This window comes from Formica exsecta, unplaced genomic scaffold (genome assembly GCF_003651465.1).
Source record: "Formica exsecta isolate Colony F162 unplaced genomic scaffold, ASM365146v1 scaffold314, whole genome shotgun sequence".
NCBI lineage: Eukaryota > Metazoa > Arthropoda > Insecta > Hymenoptera > Formicidae > Formica > Formica exsecta.
The window spans coordinates 1,313,014-1,332,686 of NW_021850397.1; the positions used below are offsets into that span (position 1 = coordinate 1,313,014).

Here is a 19,673-nt window from a genome sequence, read left to right on the forward strand (position 1 = left end):
TAAGAACTCCGCGATTTATTTATATCAAAGCCGATAAAAATCGCATCTATCATTATTATATGATGAAAGTAACTTTCGTCAGTCACTAATCAGTCATCGAACGACCGATGGTCGCGGATAACAATCGAAGGCAAGATAAACATTTGCGCGCCTTATCGATGACAACGGAACGCGCTATCGTATCATAAATTTATAATATTGACTAACAGATCGATAAATCATCATGTACAAATATCAAATACATTCTCGTGAAAATCCGTGCTGTTATATACGTTATGTACTAATCCGTGAATGCTTGCGGGGGTTCACGACACAAGCGAAAACTTTATTAAATCGTTCATCGGCGATTTGTTATCTCGAGTTTGACTAACCTCTAACACTTAAAGGCAAGCCTCGACGATTTTGTAAGAGAGAAAAGCGGACGGAAGCGAGCGAGAATTTCATCACGTCGAATAATTTATACGATCAATAAACAAAGTTCTCCTACCAAGGGGCATTAAAAATTATTCGATTGATATGATAATGTATGCATATAAGATAATCCGTGTAAATTAAGAGAGCGCGCGTCTGCGTGATATGTGTATCAATAAATAATGTATAAATAATGCACAATTACAGCATACGCGTATATATAAGGCTTGAGAAAGACCTGATCGCGATCTCGCTTTCCTTGAGCGCTTTTTGCGGCACTCCGTGTGTACAGAGAGAACAACTTCCAGCATAAATTATTCCAAATACCTTCGCATCGCTATTTCCACGCAAATATACAGAGACAATAATAATAATACCAGTTTTTCACACGGCGGAGTGCATACTCCGGTCGGGATTACCGCCGGAGACCCGAGGGGCGAAACTTGAATGTCAAGAGTACACACTCGGCAGAAACTGAGATCGGTATATATAATTTCGAGATGGTATCAAATTATATTTTGCTGGACTGCGCAAAATTCGCGCGAGTACGTAAAAAAGCTCGATGGCGAACAAAGTTGAAAACGCAGCAGGATTCGCGGAAATTTTCTGCGCGCGTTGCGAAAAGCGCGCACACAGAAACGTATATATAAGGCTTGAGAAAGACCTGATCGCGATCTCGCTTTCCTTGAGCGCTTTTTGCGGCGCTCCGTGTGTACAGAGAGAACACACAACTTCCAGCATAAATTATTCCAAATACCTTCGCATCGCTATTTCCACGCAAATATACAGAGACAATAATAATAATACCAGTTTTTCACACGGCGGAGTGCATACTCCGGTCGGGATTACCGCCGGAGACCCGAGGGGCGAAACTTGAATGTCAAGAGTACACACTCGGCAGAAACTGAGATCGGTATATATAATTTCGAGATGGTATCAAATTATATTTTGCTGGACTGCGCAAAATTCGCGCGAGTACGTAAAAAAGCTCGATGGCGAACAAAGTTGAAAACGCAGCAGGATTCGCGGAAATTTTCTGCGCGCGTTGCGAAAAGCGCGCACACAGAAAGACACACGTATTATCTTATCATATTATAGACGGGAATATTACGCCGCGAGCAAACAGATAATGGCAAGATAACTTTCGATAAGAGAACCGGAGTCACATTTGGTTTATTTTTATGACTATGCAGACACTCATATGTCGAAGCGATAAGGAAAAAGAAAAAGAAAGAGCCACATACCGTGCATGTCTTTCGTCTCAGTCATGTCTTACTCAGCCTTCAATTACGTTCGAGAGAATGAAGTTATGATTCGAGTACCAATGAGATAGTATTTGGGATTCAATCGTAATTATACGGCCGGTTTAACGATGCGACAGTTGTTAAAAGCGAGATAAAGTCTTGAAAAATCTTTCTCGTTCAGTGAAAAATATTTTATCGTTACAAATATTCTCGAGATATATATTTGCTTCAGATAAAAAAATATCTTCTAGACATATATTATTAATAAAAGTATACACACACATTAACCTTTCGTGCATATATTATCCCTATTTTTAAAATAAAGAGTATAACTTGTTCAGAGTTTCTAGAACACCCAAGAATACATGACGTATATTTTTAACGTTTGAAACATATGAAAATGTGTGAGTGAATATTAAATTTTTAATTAAACTTTTTGTTATCCTTAATTCTTAATATATTTTTACAAGATATATGTTTTTCTTTTTATCTTTTCGACCAATATTCAGGAATAATTTTAACTCTATTTTTCACGTAGCGATTGAAAATAATATACATGTAAATTTATCAATTTTTCGACACGACACATTTTTCACCGCGCTAAACTTGAAAAGAGCTGTGCCAAGCGATTCGTAAGAAGCTAAATCCGCTGACGACACCGTCGAGGAAGCTCGAAGGCTTCCTATGTGCTTAATACGCAACACGAGGAACGCTGATTACACACTTCTACTGTTATATCGCCTTCATGAACTCGGCTATCGTCCCCACAGACAGTGCTTTGTAAGCTTTGCATCAAAGTTCAGAACGTATCCCGCGATAAATCTGTAGACCACTTTGTTCAGCAAAAACTCGATTATCTCTGATAGTCTCTTCTGAATTAGATATTTGATGCCCTCGTTCCGCGTCACGCGACAAAATCCCTCTCAACACGAATCTCACGAAATATATTTTATATATTCAGATCACAAACATAATTGGGGACCTTTTATATATTATTCCCGCAATTTTATTCGCAAAAATGTGGGATACCAGGTGACCGGTAAATAAAGGATAAATTAACGCGAGTCTTCGAAGAGTCGTGTATAATGTGTGCATTAAGCAGCACACGCACAGCGCTACTTACTCATTTGCCGGATGCTTAACGGGATCTTTGAATTTCTATTGTGCGTCTCTATTCAGCGTCGGCACAATGGTACACAGAGCGATTATTGTATGAGTTTTTGCCTGTAGTTGCAGATACGAGCGTAAAAGAGAATTCATCTTGCGTATCTGACCTCGCGATCTCGGGACGCTTAATTACGACGACACTAACTGCCGTATATCGCGAGTAATTAGCAAAAGATGGCAATTTTGTAATGGTAATGAATGAAACTCTAGTTTTCCCACCGCAATATGTATCATCGCGACCAACGAAACGTAAAGCCTTCTAATTCTTATTCTTCTCTTACACATTTGCATTTAAAAAAAAAATTCTAGATTACAAAATTACATTATACACTTATGACTAAGCAAACACGTTCACATTTGCATTACGTAAAAAGATATTTATGCATTTCCGCAAAAGAGAGACGGAGAGCTCGTTACGTAACGCGCGTAAAGGAATGGGATCATCAAGATTTGACTGTTTGCTCCGGTTCGTAGCAAGTTTAAGGGGAACCCTTCACTCTTCGATCTAGACAAGTCGAGTTCGATTATATTTTTGTCTTTCATCTCGCCGGGATTTCCGAGAAAATAATCGAGATCAATAATAATACGCGATGATACATGTATGCATATTATTACAGCAACACGTGCACGCTGAGATAAATGTTCTGTCGATGCAAGGACGTGATTAAAGATTGACGTGATTATAAATTGATCTGCAGACATAGTGTAAGTTGGATATCCATTATCTTAACCATCCTTCTCTCATTAATCTCTCTGTTTCTTTTTTCTCCTTTCTCTCTCATTTTCTCCGCTCATTCTTGCTTCCTTTTCTTATTTTCCCTTTTCTATCTTTCTCGTTAGTGTCATTAAAAATTAACATCTATTTATCTGTATCTAGCTTTTGAGTTTCAAATGTAATGTGTAAAACTATTCTCTTCACATAGAGAAAATTCACATGATTATTATCATCGTCTTATTCTATCCGCGCTATTATATCATCTCATGCACGTTTGCGCGTTTTCGTTTAATTGCTCGGAAAGAATTTATCATGAAACAGAATAGATTTTTATAATAGACTCGGAATAAATACAGGTAGAATGATCTTCTTTCTTCTTTTATCGCTCATTTTATGTCATCACACGAGACGTATCCTTACTCGAGTTTCCGACAGGGAATCTATGTTTCCTCGCATCATTTCGACATCGTGTGTTCGCAAACGACGATCAAAGTAGACGGATATGTAGGTATTGCAACAGCCTCCAAGCGATGCGCGACCTTGCAATCGCGCCGCATCGCGACGATGTCGCCGACCGGGAAAACGTCCCGTGAACGGATATATCTAACGGATCGCCCAATTTACGTTCGACCTCGTCGTGCCGTGCACCAGAGACGAGCCCATCCCTCCTCCACCGACATTGTAACGCGCGATCAAACGAGATTAGAGGCTGCACATTATGCGTGTATGTATGTGTTCGTGCATCCGTAACTCGAGCTAATCCGCCCAACACCGTCCTACAGATGTGTATGCTCGCCGCATCGGTATTACGCCGTATCGTATATATATATATATATATATATTAAGTCGTGGAACATATGGTACCGTATATACGGTGTACATATGTAAGCGGATGGCGTGTGTGACCCCTTTACACGAGAACACGCGCGACTTGCTTTCGCGTATATTACGGATAACTGTACTGCCGGACTGGTGGGCGTGTATACGTGTGCGGGATACACGCGCGAATTGCATTGCACGCACATGCGTGCGCGGTTAGTAATAAGGAGAAAGAGCGCGATATTTATGTGCGCGTCGCGGGAGGAAGATCGAGTAATTTTTATATACGTGTACTAGACACAAGGATATATACATCTACGTGGACGTTGCGGTAATTAACTTCGCACGGGATTAGAAGGCGTGGGTACATCGACGAGCGAATTCACGGCACACGAAGCGAGGGAACGTGTCGAAATTCCGAGCGCGGTTAGAGAACGTTCCTAGAGGAAGGCAATTGCGGATGCATTGCGTTGCATAGTTTATAGTTCATATCCTACGTTGCATAGTACAAGGTTCTTCTCGCTGCTCTTTCCGAGCGTGTCAATTACTCTGCGTAGATGACAAATGCTCGGAATGTAACGAAAAGTGATCTAGAATAGAAATTTGTGACATCGAAATATTTTGATTTTTACAAAAGATATAAAGAAATTTTTTGATAACAATGTGATGATCTATATAACGTAGTTATTCGTTTTGTGTCTAAACAATTATTTTCCCATTCCATTATTTAAATTCTCTACTATAACATATATTTTTACAGCTGTTTTCTTATATTTTTGTAAAGCCTTGACCATAAATATTTTACCTGAAACTAACAATAAATTCTTTAGAAAATCTTCAAGCATATTGGGCTTTAAATTTATCTTTCTTTCTTCAAACCGATAAGTGCCTTACTCACCGAAAATGTGTACATGTATTGCGAATTACCGGGAATTATCCAAGTAATTCAATGGCGCCGTGTAATCCCAAGTAATACGACGGGCAAATTCACATCCAAGTTCAATTATAGAAAACGTACTTCCAGATGAACTCATTATTTAAATTCATGGTCATTATTTTGAATCTTTTTCTTTTGCTTATCGGCCCTTGATGGCCTCCATCCATTGTGCCTCTTTTTATTTAGTTTTTTTTTTTTTTGGTTTTAAATGACATTTCTCTGAACATTCCTCTTATTCGTAACCATCTATAAATAACCTATAAATAATCGGCCGCATTTTATAGCAAAACACCAACATAGTGTTGATTTTCTTATCAACAATACCTTATTTTTAATTTATTTTATCAAATTTAAAAAATTATTTTTTTGTTGTTATCTATTTATCTGAAATATTGATAAATAATCATAAATTTTTCAGAGGATTAAGCTGTTTAAAAACAGAGTGAGATAAATATAGTCCGGTACACGTGCATAATTACCGATCTCTTTTGCATTGCAAATGTCACTTGCGGAACATTCGCGCGCGCGCGCGCCCGTGTGTTCGCGCAGAGAATGGAGGGAAAGGTGAAGGGGGAAGACGGGACCGAGATGTTTTGCCGACGATAAACAACGTGAAAGTTTGGTATCGTTGACGCTAACGATCGACGCGATCGTAACGTGCATAACTTCCTCGGATATCACTATCGACGACCTCTTTTTTCCCCACCCGATGTACGAACACCATGTTCGTCTATTCATTTGTCATCTTCGACGAAAGCGTATTTTCGCGCCGTATAATTAATTATCTTTGCTAGTATAATTGCGTCATTTACTTGTAAAATTTACCCACACGACCTTCAAGCAATATCTTTCTTTTTAAGCAGATGGTGTAGAATATGCACATGGAAGTATAATTTGAAAAATGATTCCTTGTAAGAGTAAAATTGAGAGATATGAAAATTGGAAAAAAGAACTGTATAATTAACTATGTTGGCTCGCGTGTGTACGCACTGTCAGAACTGTATAATGAATATACCTCGTGTTATCAGGTTTATATAATTAATATATGTCGTTGCAATTATACAATGAAGCGTATATCCCGTTCTTTCTCGAGACAATTGCAGAATGAAAAATGCTATGAACGATCATAACTACAAAGATACTTTCTTATTCGTATCTCGTAAATTGTTCTAAGAAAAAGTGCTAAAAAAAGAAAAATATTGTGTTGCGGAAAAATCTCGTTTTGAATGATCGTTTTTGCCATTCTGTTCCGTTTCTCATACGTGTCTCTCTTCGTAAGGCCGTAATCTGTTTCGGATTCTTATAGTCACGCAGGACATATGTAAGTTCGAGCACGTACGTGAGTGAATCGCGGATTGAATTTTTGAAATATTTGTAGCAGATTTCTTCACATTTCGAAGATGAGTTCATACAGCAACGAGTAGCAACCACAAGGAAAAATTTTAAAAACACCCAAATTTTCTCGTTTCTCGAAGTTTTCCCATACGAGAAAACGTGCTCGCTTCTTTCCACGCGATCATCCCACGTGTTTTCTCGAATCGTTAGTCAATCTCGAATGTGTTGCACGCACGTCACGCCCATCCGCGATAGCTTGGCTGAGTGCCAAGGTCGATCACAAAAACCACTAAAATGAAACTGCTATTATATTTCCAAGCACGTTAATCGCATTCTTCGCACTTACCGAAGAATAATATCGCGAATATATGAATTGTATTATTGGAAAAAAAAAACATTTTAAAATTTTATCTTGCTCTGCCAAGTAACAAGATTTATTTTAGAGTCAGCGTGTCGAAAATTATCTCACCATCTGACAAAGTAAACTCCTTGGATAACGCCGCGATTTCCACATTGGTTGCATTAATGAATTGTATTGATTGGAAGTAGATGAGTATCCGAATCGTTGCCATGATAGAAGCTTTTCTTCATGTTCACAATATTCAATGAATTGTCTTCTCTGTTCTTGATATTGCTTGAGAAGAGACGTTTCAGTATATTTTTGGCACAATCCTTCTTTCACTTTATTATGTATATCAGCAGATTGTTGCTGATTATCATTCTTGTCCATGTTAAATAAATGGCAAGTTTCGAACCACACATTTGAACAAAAAATATATAAAAATATAAAAAACCAATCGCACATTTAACCGCGTCACGCGACACATATTCATCTGATAGTTGCGTTATCACAGTTATTAAAATGATTACGAACACTTGGAAAACTTGCAGGACTTCTTTTAGCGGGCTAAAACGGCTGGACATTAAGAGCTAGAACTGCAACTACTCTTAGAAAGCCCCTCTTAAGTGTACTAAAGATAAAAACGGTTGGAATTTTGAGAGTCCAGTTTAAAGAGGGATCGCAAGAAGCGCCCGGATGTACATCTATCTAGCTTTCTCTTCTCCTTTTGTTTGAATCCAGAAAGTTCTGATCTTCAAAAAAGAACAAAACAATAATAAACTGTTTATAATTATAATAGCGGGCACCACATTTCAGAAGAAAATTATTAGAACTAATCATTTAAATAGTTTCGTTTAAACAAAATATTACGAAAATCTATGCTTTCCAAAATGATATATAAATTAAAATAATAATTTTAAAAGAAATCAAAATCTTTTTATTTGAAAAATAATTTAAAGTTTGACACATTGATTATTTCAAATATCATTTCTACTATGATTTCAAGTATTGTTTCTAGATATTTCACTATCCTTCTTATATGTGATTTGACCAAGAAAGCAAACAGCAGTTCCTTTGCTAGGAACTTAAAACAAACCAATCGAGGCGCAACAACCCTTGCATAGGGTTCTTATTCCTGCCTATCCCTGAATAAGGATCGCAAAGTAACGATCTTATCGCGAAACAAAGAGTACACTTATCTTGAGGGAAACTCGAGTTTTCTCATTATTAACCCGTTAGACGCCGATGCAAAAAGGTTGCTGCTGATCTCAAAAATGAGAAGCAATGGATGGATACAATAATTTGTGAACAAGAACGCATTAGGATACTTTTGTCAAAACTCTACACGAGTTATCAACGATGAAAAACAGGAGCGTTCTCAGATATGAATATCGAAACAAACAAAATTATAGACATTGCTTAATATTCGCATCGTAATATTAATATTCTAAATATTGAGTTAATTTCAAGAGACTATTTCAATCGTGAAATTCACGAGAGGAAGTTTGTAAAATAAATATGTGTCTTTTATTTTTTATATTATTTCGATTCATGACGAAAATTATTTAAAGCTTGTTGAAATTGGTGAAGGACATTTCCATATTCTCTTGTCAATATGTAAACCATGGATTCATTATTTTTAATATCGTTAGCTTAATATTAAGTAAATTAATGATAATTATCTTTAGAAAGTTTTTAAATTTCCGCAGCAGATAAATCTGGCGTCATAAGTGTCTCCAGGGTGATAAGAAAAAACACGTTGTTATCATCAACCGGAAACGAATAGTAAAGCGTGACTAACCTTTTGTTGTGCCAGCCTGAGGGACTCCTCGAAGTGTTTATGTACCGCCTGTTCGGCCCTCTGTTTCTCAAGCCTCTCCCGTTCCATCTTGGCCTTCTCCAACTCGCGCACTTCCGCTTCGCGGCGTTCCCTGTAACAAGCAAACAACGAAAACTCAGTCTCGTCATTATCACGCGATTATGCGAATCGGTGCGTATAAATAAGCCCACGGGCTTACGAGGTTATTGGCAATTAAGAACGGATTTGTAGGTACTTCGCGAATGTACCATCAGCGAGTAAATTTCCCATTCTTAAATCTCGAAGCGCACACATACACGGCCTTAGCCAATTAATTCTAATGGCTCGTAATTTGTCATGCAACTTGCAATTCTTTATTAAAAATTAATAAAAATATAATAGTTACTTGTTGCGTTATTATTATTATTATATTTCCTATTGATATAAAAGATCCAATTAATTTTACTTAATTATAAATTTTATTTTGATACTTTTTTACATAGATTGCTAATCATAATGCGAAATTATACCAATATTTTAATACTGAAGTATAGTCTTCCAAGTAGCGATAAAAAATAATGCCATCTCATGCCATGGTCTTTGATCACGAAGCGAGAATGTCTTTATTTACCACTCGTCGTTATACCTAACGATGCTTAAGCGATATAGATGTAATTTATATGTCCATAATTTATACGGTCGCAAAGGGGGGAACTCGACCCTTCTCATACTCTTTCACATTCGCGTCCCTTATCGATTTATCTCCGCCCTACGACCTCCGTTTGCTCAGTTCAGCGGAAATTCCAAATAGCGTAACGCGAGGGAGAAAAGAGAAATGCAGCGGTTACATTCTCCATTTCCTCTAAAGGTAACGTGCACCGTCAGCTGTTCCCGTTATTCTGTCTATGATGTTTAAAACAGATATTTCCCTTATAATAAAATAAATTTCCTTCTAATTTTTTGAGAGAGAAATAGAATAGAAAAAAAATTTATAAAAGTAAATGTAAAATTGTGTTGCTATAAAAATCTGTAAAGAAAAAAATATATAGTTTTATGTTATCGTCACAAGGTAATCATGCACAAAAAGCGACACGTCCGGATTTCTTCATTTATTTTCTCCAATCGTTCCATAAATTATTACGCTCAATGCTTTTCATTTACGATATTTACACGCATCCACGAAAAAAAATTTGCCTTAGGCATTAATTATCGTTCCTCGTTTCGAAGAAATTCGAGATGAGCGCATCTCGCGTAAATGCGGGGCCAGTCAGCACGATGAAGATAATAAAATGCAACGTCTGGCTGGTATATCTATCTCGCGACTTTTTAATGGGAGGGAAGGGGGAGCAGGGGAAGAGAGATAAGTATTCATTAACGCTTGCGCAAGTTATTTATACTGTTACGTGCGCAACGCGCGTGTTTATCTGCACGCTCGGTCGGCGGATCTTACAATGCACGCGCGGAATCCGTATATAAGCGCGATAAATACATCCGTATCTTTTTTCCTCGCCATCCTCCTCTCTCGTTTTGATTCTCTGTTCTCTCTTCGCTCCCTATACACCGCCCTAAAAGATCCATCAACGTGCCCGCGGATATCTTTCTTTCTTGAAAATAAAAGATGAAAGCAACTGCGACGTCTCTTAGTTATTTATAAAGAAAATTTAAAAATCTTTATAAAAGGTTTACAAAGATTTAAAGTTACCATAAAGTTTTACAAACCCAAGTTAAAAATATAGGTTCACAAAATAAAGTATAACAGCACTTAAAACTATATCTAGAGAGTCCCTAGACAATTATTATAAGTCAAGTCGTTATTCTTCCTTCGACACTTACGGACCTGTACTCCCAAATTTCTACAAATAATAAACCGTAATTTAACAATAAGCAATAAACCAGGTGTTTGGCCTACTCCCAACCTTTAACTACACATCCTGACAACGTTTTTCAATAAACTATTACAAAAGGTGTAGTTATACAAATTCTGATTATCAGACTGGTCATTAAAAATCTTGTTTTTTTAATCAGTCAAACAGAAATTATTTTAACACGTTGTAACTCATTTTTTCAAGGACAATACAAAAAAAGGAGACTTCTTCTTAACTTATTTTTCTGTGTTTTTTTCAATAAAAGGGTAATTATTGTGAATTAAAATGAATGTGAAATACCAAACTTCAAAAGCATTGACTCATCTATTATTTTCTTTAATAAAGATGTCTAATTATTAATCTTTTCGTATATGCTGCACGTAATAAAAAAGGATAAAATTTTCAGTTCAAAAAATCTTTTCATTCTCGATTTTCAATGACGTGTTAAGAACGCAACATGCGCAGCTCGTTCCGAGTTTGTACTTCGACATTTACGACATCGATTGCTGAAATGCATATCATTGCAGTTGTGTAAATGTACAGGCTTATCTACTCGTTTTTCGCTGACTGCATCATTTGACATCGTGGCGCCGAAACGCAATTATGCGCGATCGCGTTATTGCTTTTCGCTTGCTCGTGAAGTAACTTAACTTCGTTATCTAGCGTTGCGAGATTTTTTCGAGGTCGCGAGGATGCAAACAGCTTTAGCATTAACTTCGTTAACTTGAAGCTGTTTAATCGAGTCAGATCGCCTTCATGTCCGATTTTATATTTAGCGGATGGTAAATGTATTCGGTCTCATTAGAAGAGTATAATATTTTTAATAGATTTCGTTCTAGTTGACCTTTATAAATTTATAATTCTGAAAGATCAAGTTCACAAACAAAGCTCTTATCATTACGAGCATAAAAGTACATCATCGAGCAAAATACATGGCATTCAAAAAGCGGTGAATCAATTTTTAAGAATGTATTCTTTGAAGCCGAAATTATTATATAATTAAAGAAATCTCGTCAAATAATTTCAATTGTAAAAACTCCAGACTCAAGATAAAATTAGCATATTAAATTAATATTAAAAACTCAGTATTAATATTGAAGATTTCAGCAAAGAACACATCCTTGAATACAAAAGTACATACAAGTGAATACAAGTCTTACAAAATACCCATGAGTAAGAGGCCTTTTCTCTCATCTAGAGAAAAGGCAGATTCCGTTGATACCGTTGATTCGAATGTACCCGTTCTTCGCAAGAATTGCACGGTGACGACATGCATTACTCGCACGATATAATGCAACTCAGCAGCACTATGGGCTGGCAAAGCAGAAAGAAACGAGACAAGACACTTCCAGGAGACTCGCATACGTAGAAGCGCATACATTCTTGAAAGGTATATGTTATTAAAATGTTGTACAATCCAAACCATATATATTATTGCAAAACTAGATATAAATTCTTAGATATAAATTCTTTGATTAAGTTAATTTTTGTTTCATGAAAACTTCATATGCCACAATTCCTTATAGCTTGAAATTCGTAATATTAATATAAGAGTTATTAATATGACTAAATAATGATACAAAAATGGTGAAACAATAGAAAATATTCAGCAAATAGCTTTCGGTGAATAAACGCTGAAGATTAAAATGCAAAAAGACGTCAAACGTCAGATTTCTCCCGTTTAAATATATAGATGTACTACAATGTTCAAACAAATTTAAATGTGTCATGGTATAAAGCTATTTCCAAGTTTTTACAGTTTCTAAAATCTCATTAGCGCTTGAAAAGATCATACAGTAAGAAGAACATATCTCTCTAAGTTAGCTTCGCTTGATTTATAATTAAGATAAGTAATTAACAATTATAATATTAATTTACATATAAGAGAGAAAAGTAAAAAGAACGAAAGCTTATAAAGTACGCATGAAATTGAGAAAACAACAGCACGCAAAGAAATATAATGTATAGAAATATAAAATAAATTATTTCTAACCGAAAGTATTAAAAAATCGTGACCATCAATATCTCATCTTACCGAGTGTGCGAATAATATTGACTTCGTTGCTTTTCCGCTTTGCTCAGCCAAAACAAATCCGTTTTTGCGTAATGTTTACATCGAGGGGAATTATTCTCGGTCTAACGTCTGTGAAAACAGAAATTTCGCCGAATCTCAATGTGAATAGCTCGCACGGAATATTCACAAGCGTGACAAAAGCTTGAGCTATGTACGTATTTACAAACGTAGCGAGAGGAGACAACACTCTCTCATTGTTATCCGGTCGTCGTTCGAGAAATCCCAAGGACAAATGAAATCACCTCGACGCGTGATCATAATTTGAATAATGAATATATGTATACGGTTGCGTAAATATCGTGCGACCTGTTGAGTCGCATTTTAACGCAATGGCATTTAATTAAGGATCAATCGCAAAGTCGATCGGTACAAAAAAATATAATCACCGGCGTATCTCTTGTCGCTTATCGATCACGCGGCGCGATATTTTACTCTCTCGTCTTGAACATATGGTTCGATTATACTTCGTCCAATCGAATCGCTTTGCGAGTCTCATGAATTTTGTAGGACACGTCCCGAGGATTTCTTGCGTGCCGCCTTCGACCTCTGAATATTTGATCTAAATTCTAATGCGGTCAAGAACCAAACGTATAATAGAAGAGATTGTAAAGAATTACAAGTACCATTTTCTCTCTAATTGCGCAAAATAAAAGCGCAATAAATTTCCAGTGATAAAATCAATGACATTGTTACATTTTCACACAATGAGATTTTATAGTAATTTATATATATATATATATATACCGTGTGTGAAAATATGAAAGATATAATTCTATTAATGCGATCTTAATTACATTACTTGATTTCATCACTTTCGCTGCTTCACCAATTTACTTTGATGACTAGTCGTATTCTAGATTCTCGCTTCTAGCATATAACGAGACACGTTTCATACGTAAAAATAAGAATATTTTCTTCGTTACTCATGACTTTGCCGAATGACATTTTATGACTTCGCATTTTGCAATTTTGCCATGAAACGCGATTCCGAAGAATGTTTGTCAGTTATCTCGGTATTCTTTCGACATAGCAGTCCTTGTTTCATCGCCTCTTTATTTCGCCGTGCGAGGTGAACGCATTCGAGAAGGAAGCCAGCGTTAATTTTCGTGCCACGTTTCGTAATACATTTCGAGCATGACGGATACGTACGAACTACGAACGTGATCTAGAATCTTAAAACGATAACGCGACATGTATACCTAATTCCGATTTCGCCGTTCATCATAATAATGCTATTTCAGTAATCTACAAAAATAAAAATATTTTTTCATGTATATTTAAATCGTAATTTTTAAAGTTTAAATAATATTTCAAATAATCTCTAAAAACAAAAACTAGCCGTATTAACATATACCTGTGATATTTCAATAAAAACCAGCACAAAAGTAATAAGAGAATGGCGCGTGTGTATGGAGACATAAACTTATGTCTTCTGTGATGTAAATTTGAGTAAGGAAACAAGTGACGTCTACGCGCAGAGCTGTATAAAGCACGAGACAATTTGCAAGGTAAATTCAACAGACGCGTAAATAGAGCCGGCGACCTTCGTCGAGGCAATTTTCAATCTTCGTAAGTCATTCCGAGTGCACGACGGAGGAGACACGCCGTGAATAAGGTAATAACGGATGTGGAAAAATCACTGGCATACAAAAGAGAGCCGTAAAGACTAACCAAGAATTTCGCATTACACAACGCGACGATGATTGCGAATATGAACGATTTCGATCGCTATCATTATACATTAGCTTTTCTATTGTCGATGGTATAAATAATTTTTCGTACAGACCGAGAGATCAGTCATCACTTAGCGACCACGAATCCTACGCAGAAAGATAATGGACGCGCGGTGATTAATATGAATCACGAACGCTCGATTAACCGCATTAACGATCGCTCGGAAAAATTTCTATCGCCCGAAGCCGTTCCTCCGAGCGATGTGATGACCCACTTCGCGAGCTACTAACGCAAGTGCGGTAATAAACCCCCCCCCCCCCCCCCCCCATTAAAGCGTTGCTTGAATTTTGGGATGAATCGTTAAGATATTTATTGCTAGAAGAATAATAAAATTTTTGATTTAAAATGTTGCCGGGATAATAAAAATTCTCTAAGATATAATCTTCCTTGGAGTCAGCTGCTTTCAAAACTCTTGTAAAATTCCTCCTTCTTTATAACTTCCGTTTAGCTTTATTTTAAAAAGATACACGCTTGACTTTATGTATTATACTATCTAGACTTCCAATATTTCACACATTTAAAAGTTTGCCAAGACGCATTCAAGAATTAACAATGATACGCGAGAGATATAATTTCGAATGATACAGATATATTTTTTCGAGGGATCGACCTCTCCGTTTTATTTCAGGGGCCTAAAAATTTCGCACGCATGAAAAAACTCGTTTAGCTGATATTCCTCCTCCCTCGTCGCGACGGGAAGGTATTACTTTATGTATCGCACGGCAAATTAACGCTTGCATTCCTACGCTTTCTGCACCCGCCGCGTGATTACCGTGATTTCTACGTGACGTAATTCCACCGCAGACGGAAACCAACGGGCACGAATATAAAGAAGGGAAGGGGGAAGAGAAGTGAAAAAAAAAAGATAAGAATATAAAGCGGGTGGGTGGAGGGAAAGAGGAGGCGGAGGTGCGATCAAGACGAAACGAGTTTTGCGCGTGCGTGCACACTCACATTTATACACTTTCCTCATACGTATGCCTGTATATGTTCACAGACGCGCGTCTCGGCCAATGCATCATGTAGATAGTCTGGAGTTAGGTACGCCCGAGACGGACGGAGAGATACGTCTTGGCATATAACGGCCACGTCTATCGGGTGACGCAGAAATGGCCACGTAGACGCAAGCGCGTTATTCGCAGCTCGTGGGAACAATACGATGGCTCACGGTAATTTATCACGCATTTGCATCACGTCGACTCGAGAGGATCGTAAATCACGTCGGTCATACTGTAAAATAATACATGATGTTCGAGAGTTCCCGGGGAAAGCCCCGTGACTTTGTATAACGAAAAACAAATGTGTGGTCTCTTGGTCATAAAAAGATGATCATACTCATTCCTAGATTATTAGCCTTGGCTATGAGACAAATAGAGGAAGTATATTAAACTAATGATGCTCGAAAATCGAATTTGGTGAAAGTAACAATTCTTGCTAATTATGACTACTCTCTTTCTATAGATTGCAATCTATATTATTCTATGCAAATGTATAAATAAGAGTATTACATTATATCTCTTAACATATACATGTCTCTACATTTTATCTCATGGAGGACGACCGATAAGTGTCCTCGTTTAGCCGTACACACAAATGGAAAGAAAGATTTACATACCCACCTCGTTTCCTCGGTCTCGCCAAGTTTCGAGCAAAAGAGGTCGGTGTCCGAGATACAAGCGGAGCGGGCAATAAAGAGCGACGACTTGAGTACAGTGCGCGCAACTTTCGTTTTCGTCGTCTTATTGGCACACGTAACCCAGAAATGAGCGATGACGCGCGCGCACGAAAGGAAGTTCGACGGTGTTGTACGATTGTAATTTCAATAAAGGCTACCCGCATAATGACGTCGCGTCATCGCGAAACGATCGAGGAAAGAGTTTATGTGTGTATGAGAGGGTGATATATATATATAAAGCGACACTTTTGTTTCCCCGCCGGCTGCCACTTTGAATGAACTGTGTCACGCGCCTGTACACATTTACGACGACAAAACTAGTTCCGCGGTGAACAACTCTACGATGGTCTATAGAAAGCCCGCGCAAGAGAGGTTGCTCTCTCGGTAAATGTCACTAACCTTATAACGCTACTTCCCTTTACATATCCCCCACTTTGTCCGTCAACGCGCGAGCACCTGATGCTGCGTCGGAACTTGTGTTAGTGTCCGTCGCGCGCGAATGACGTTCCGCCGTATTTGCACGTCGCGACTTCGATAAGTGGTTCTATATTTGACTGTCGATTGTGACCTGAGAGAGAAAGAGAGAAGAACGAGAACGAAATGTCGCGGACCGTCAAATTGTGATATCTCGCAGAAAAAGCGTGAAATGTGTTTTTTTCATCTTTTCTCAGACATATATTTCGCATTATTTTTAATCTAACTATTTTCATGCTATTTTTCCCGTTTTTTCTCTTGCTCTGTAATTATTCGCGTGTATTTTATACGTTATTCCTCGAGTATTATTTCTTCAAAAACCGATGTGTCGCAAATAATTTAATTAAACATAATTAAATGTTTTTACCTAAATTTTAAACTTGGAAAGATATAGCCTTAGAAATTACATATCTCCAAACCTTTGGTCATTTATGGGATATTATGTGACATTCAAATAACATATTTCTGTATTAACCACATGTCAGCTTCAGTCAGCTGTTAATTGTCAAAAACAAACCTATCGTAGATTAATGTCAAATATAATAATTTATAACCTCTTAAAATTCGACGCGAATATATATAAAAATTTAAGACGACATGTTGGACGAATCGCCAAACTAGAATTCGCACTCTGGCGCGAAATGCAGCCGGAATATACGCGGGCGAAATCGACGGTCAAGCTCCGACGCGCGCTCAACGTCTGCAAAATTGCTCGTGCAGAAAGCAAGGCGTGCCAAAACGCCGCCTCTCTGTCGATCCGCGGTCGCCGCGCTCTATTTTCGACCGAACATTCGTACGAAAACGAGACTGCTCGGTGTGAATATTATAGCGTGACACGTATATACATATATCACGAAACAATCGCTTATATTGCAAAATTTCGCGATAAAGTTGCGATCTATCTTGGGATCGAATTTTTTTTTAGGTAAAACATTTATTATCATTTATTAAAAATGTTTCTAATAAATATCCGAGTCGAAATTTTGCTTGTATTTTTTCACACTTAGATATTGACTCGGGTAAAACAATTATTCTCATAGCGCCGTAAATCAGAGAACATAATCTGGCTGAGTGTCTTACAAAAGTTCTTACAAAAGACAGGTAGCTCTTACTGTTTATGGGCCTGGTGAGAATTATGTGCGAAAGAATTACTACTGTGCAACGAAAGCCCTTTAAATTGCCTTAGTTGACTCACTCAAAACTTATTTACATTTTATCTAAAATCGAGAGGAAAAAGAGAAGAGTCTCTCCGTCCATTTAAATCAAACTGAGAAAGTTTCACATTGACAAGAAGCATTTTACGATCGATCGAACGGCACGATTACGCAGAGGGAAATGAATGATAGCGTTTATATTAAGGACGAACCAAGGGTACGTGTGTCTGTATGTGTATGAAACACGCCGCATCACCGGTATCGCGAAGCAGAAAGCTAAGGGGACGATCAATAAATCCGTGAGGAAAACCCAGACACGATAGGTCGAATGCTCGCGCGAGGGTGATTTCCCAGGATTGATACGGTCGATCGATTCAAGGGTACTTTTCGGGATACTCGGGATAATGGCTCGACAGCGAGGGGGAATTTAAATCGTAGAATCAGTCGCATGTTTGCTGAAAGAACTTCTGCGCTTCGCATCAGGAACATTTGTCGACGTTTTGATTATAAAAAAAAAAAAAAAAAAAAAAAAAAAAAAAAAAAAAAAACAATTCTTTATCTTTCAATCATTCGAGATACATAAAATCAAATTAATTTGTTGTAACAAAATCTTTGGTGATTAAAACTGTCACAACTGTCATACGGTATAAAATATAATACAGGGATATTAAACAAAGTGAAAAAAAGTTGAAATGTGATTCTGATTTATCTTAAAAAAATATTACAAAGTTGGCATAATTCATATATTAGATATGTTATAAGATTCGTCATACTTTGCAGAATATCGTTGCTGAAAATGATATTCTATTATTAAAATTTATTATTCTATTGGAAAAAGACTCGCATAGAGTTATCGAAGATAAAGGTATCTCTCGTCGTGTTTAATTTCTCGGCTGCCACGATTGTTTTGGAACAAAGTCAACGCGAGCTATGTCGTCTCGAGAGAGAAAGACAGTGAGATATATTCTCTCCCTTCTTCTCTCCCACCCACTCACGACATGCGTATTCTTCCCGTTGGTTGAAATATAATTAGCGGTGGGAAGGCAGAGAGGGGCGACGGTGGTGAGGCAGTAAATCACTCGCGGCGCGAGTAAAGATCAAGGGAACGACAAACGGCCGGCCGGGTTACCGAACTCGTTCGGAAATTACATGACGGGAATTACAGGCGAGACTCTCGCGCCACTCTGGCAATCTCCTCCTACGCTACCCGACGACGGAGGCAACACGGAATAGGTTTCAAAAATAGTCGGATCGCGCTTCTAAGTCAGTGGACTTTGCAAAACCGCGCGGAACGAGCATGGCTTCCGGGAAGCCAACTCCTCCGATGCTCTCTCTCTCTCTCTAATGCCAGATCTTAGATAGAGACCGATGGAAAAAGAGCACGCTTCGTCGACGAAATCGTAACCACCTCCCGGGGGAAAAAGTTTGGAAAATTGTAAATCAAGAGATAGAGTTTTACAAAAGCGGTGTCGACACAGTTAGAACGCCGTTGTATCAAGAAAAAAATTCTGATAATTGTCGAATTTGTGAAAATTATACAATTAATAAAATATTTCTTCAAGAATTTTTGAAAATAGCTTCTTAATTGATAAAAATAATATGTAATACTACATTTGTAAATAAAAACACTATTCATAATACTTTTAATTATTTCAAAATATTATATAATTAAATTATTGTAATTAAACAATAAATTATTATTAAAAAACTAGAAAACTGCGGCTATTTCTCCCTTCCTTTAAATTGTCGAACGTTTCCACAGGAATAATTGTGCAAATGGTATAATTTATCATATTCGTATCGTAAATTAAACTGACACATTTGAAATTGAAGATAATTTCTTCTTGTTATACGAGGATGTTGAACAAATGCAAACAAGTGTACATTCGTTATATATTCGTTACCAAACTCTTTCACGCGATATGGATCGC

General features: G+C 37.4%; 1 protein-coding gene across 1 annotated transcript in view; it reads right to left on the reverse strand.

The window, feature by feature from the left end:
- Nucleotides 1-19,673, reverse strand: part of LOC115237891 (probable JmjC domain-containing histone demethylation protein 2C) — a 304,898-nt gene that overhangs the window by 19,011 nt on the left and 266,214 nt on the right. Inside the window, exon 9 of the mRNA XM_029811255.1 lies at nt 8,770-8,899. Within this exon, the coding sequence (XP_029667115.1) occupies nt 8,770-8,899 (130 nt within the window). The remainder of the gene's footprint in view (nt 1-8,769; nt 8,900-19,673) is intronic.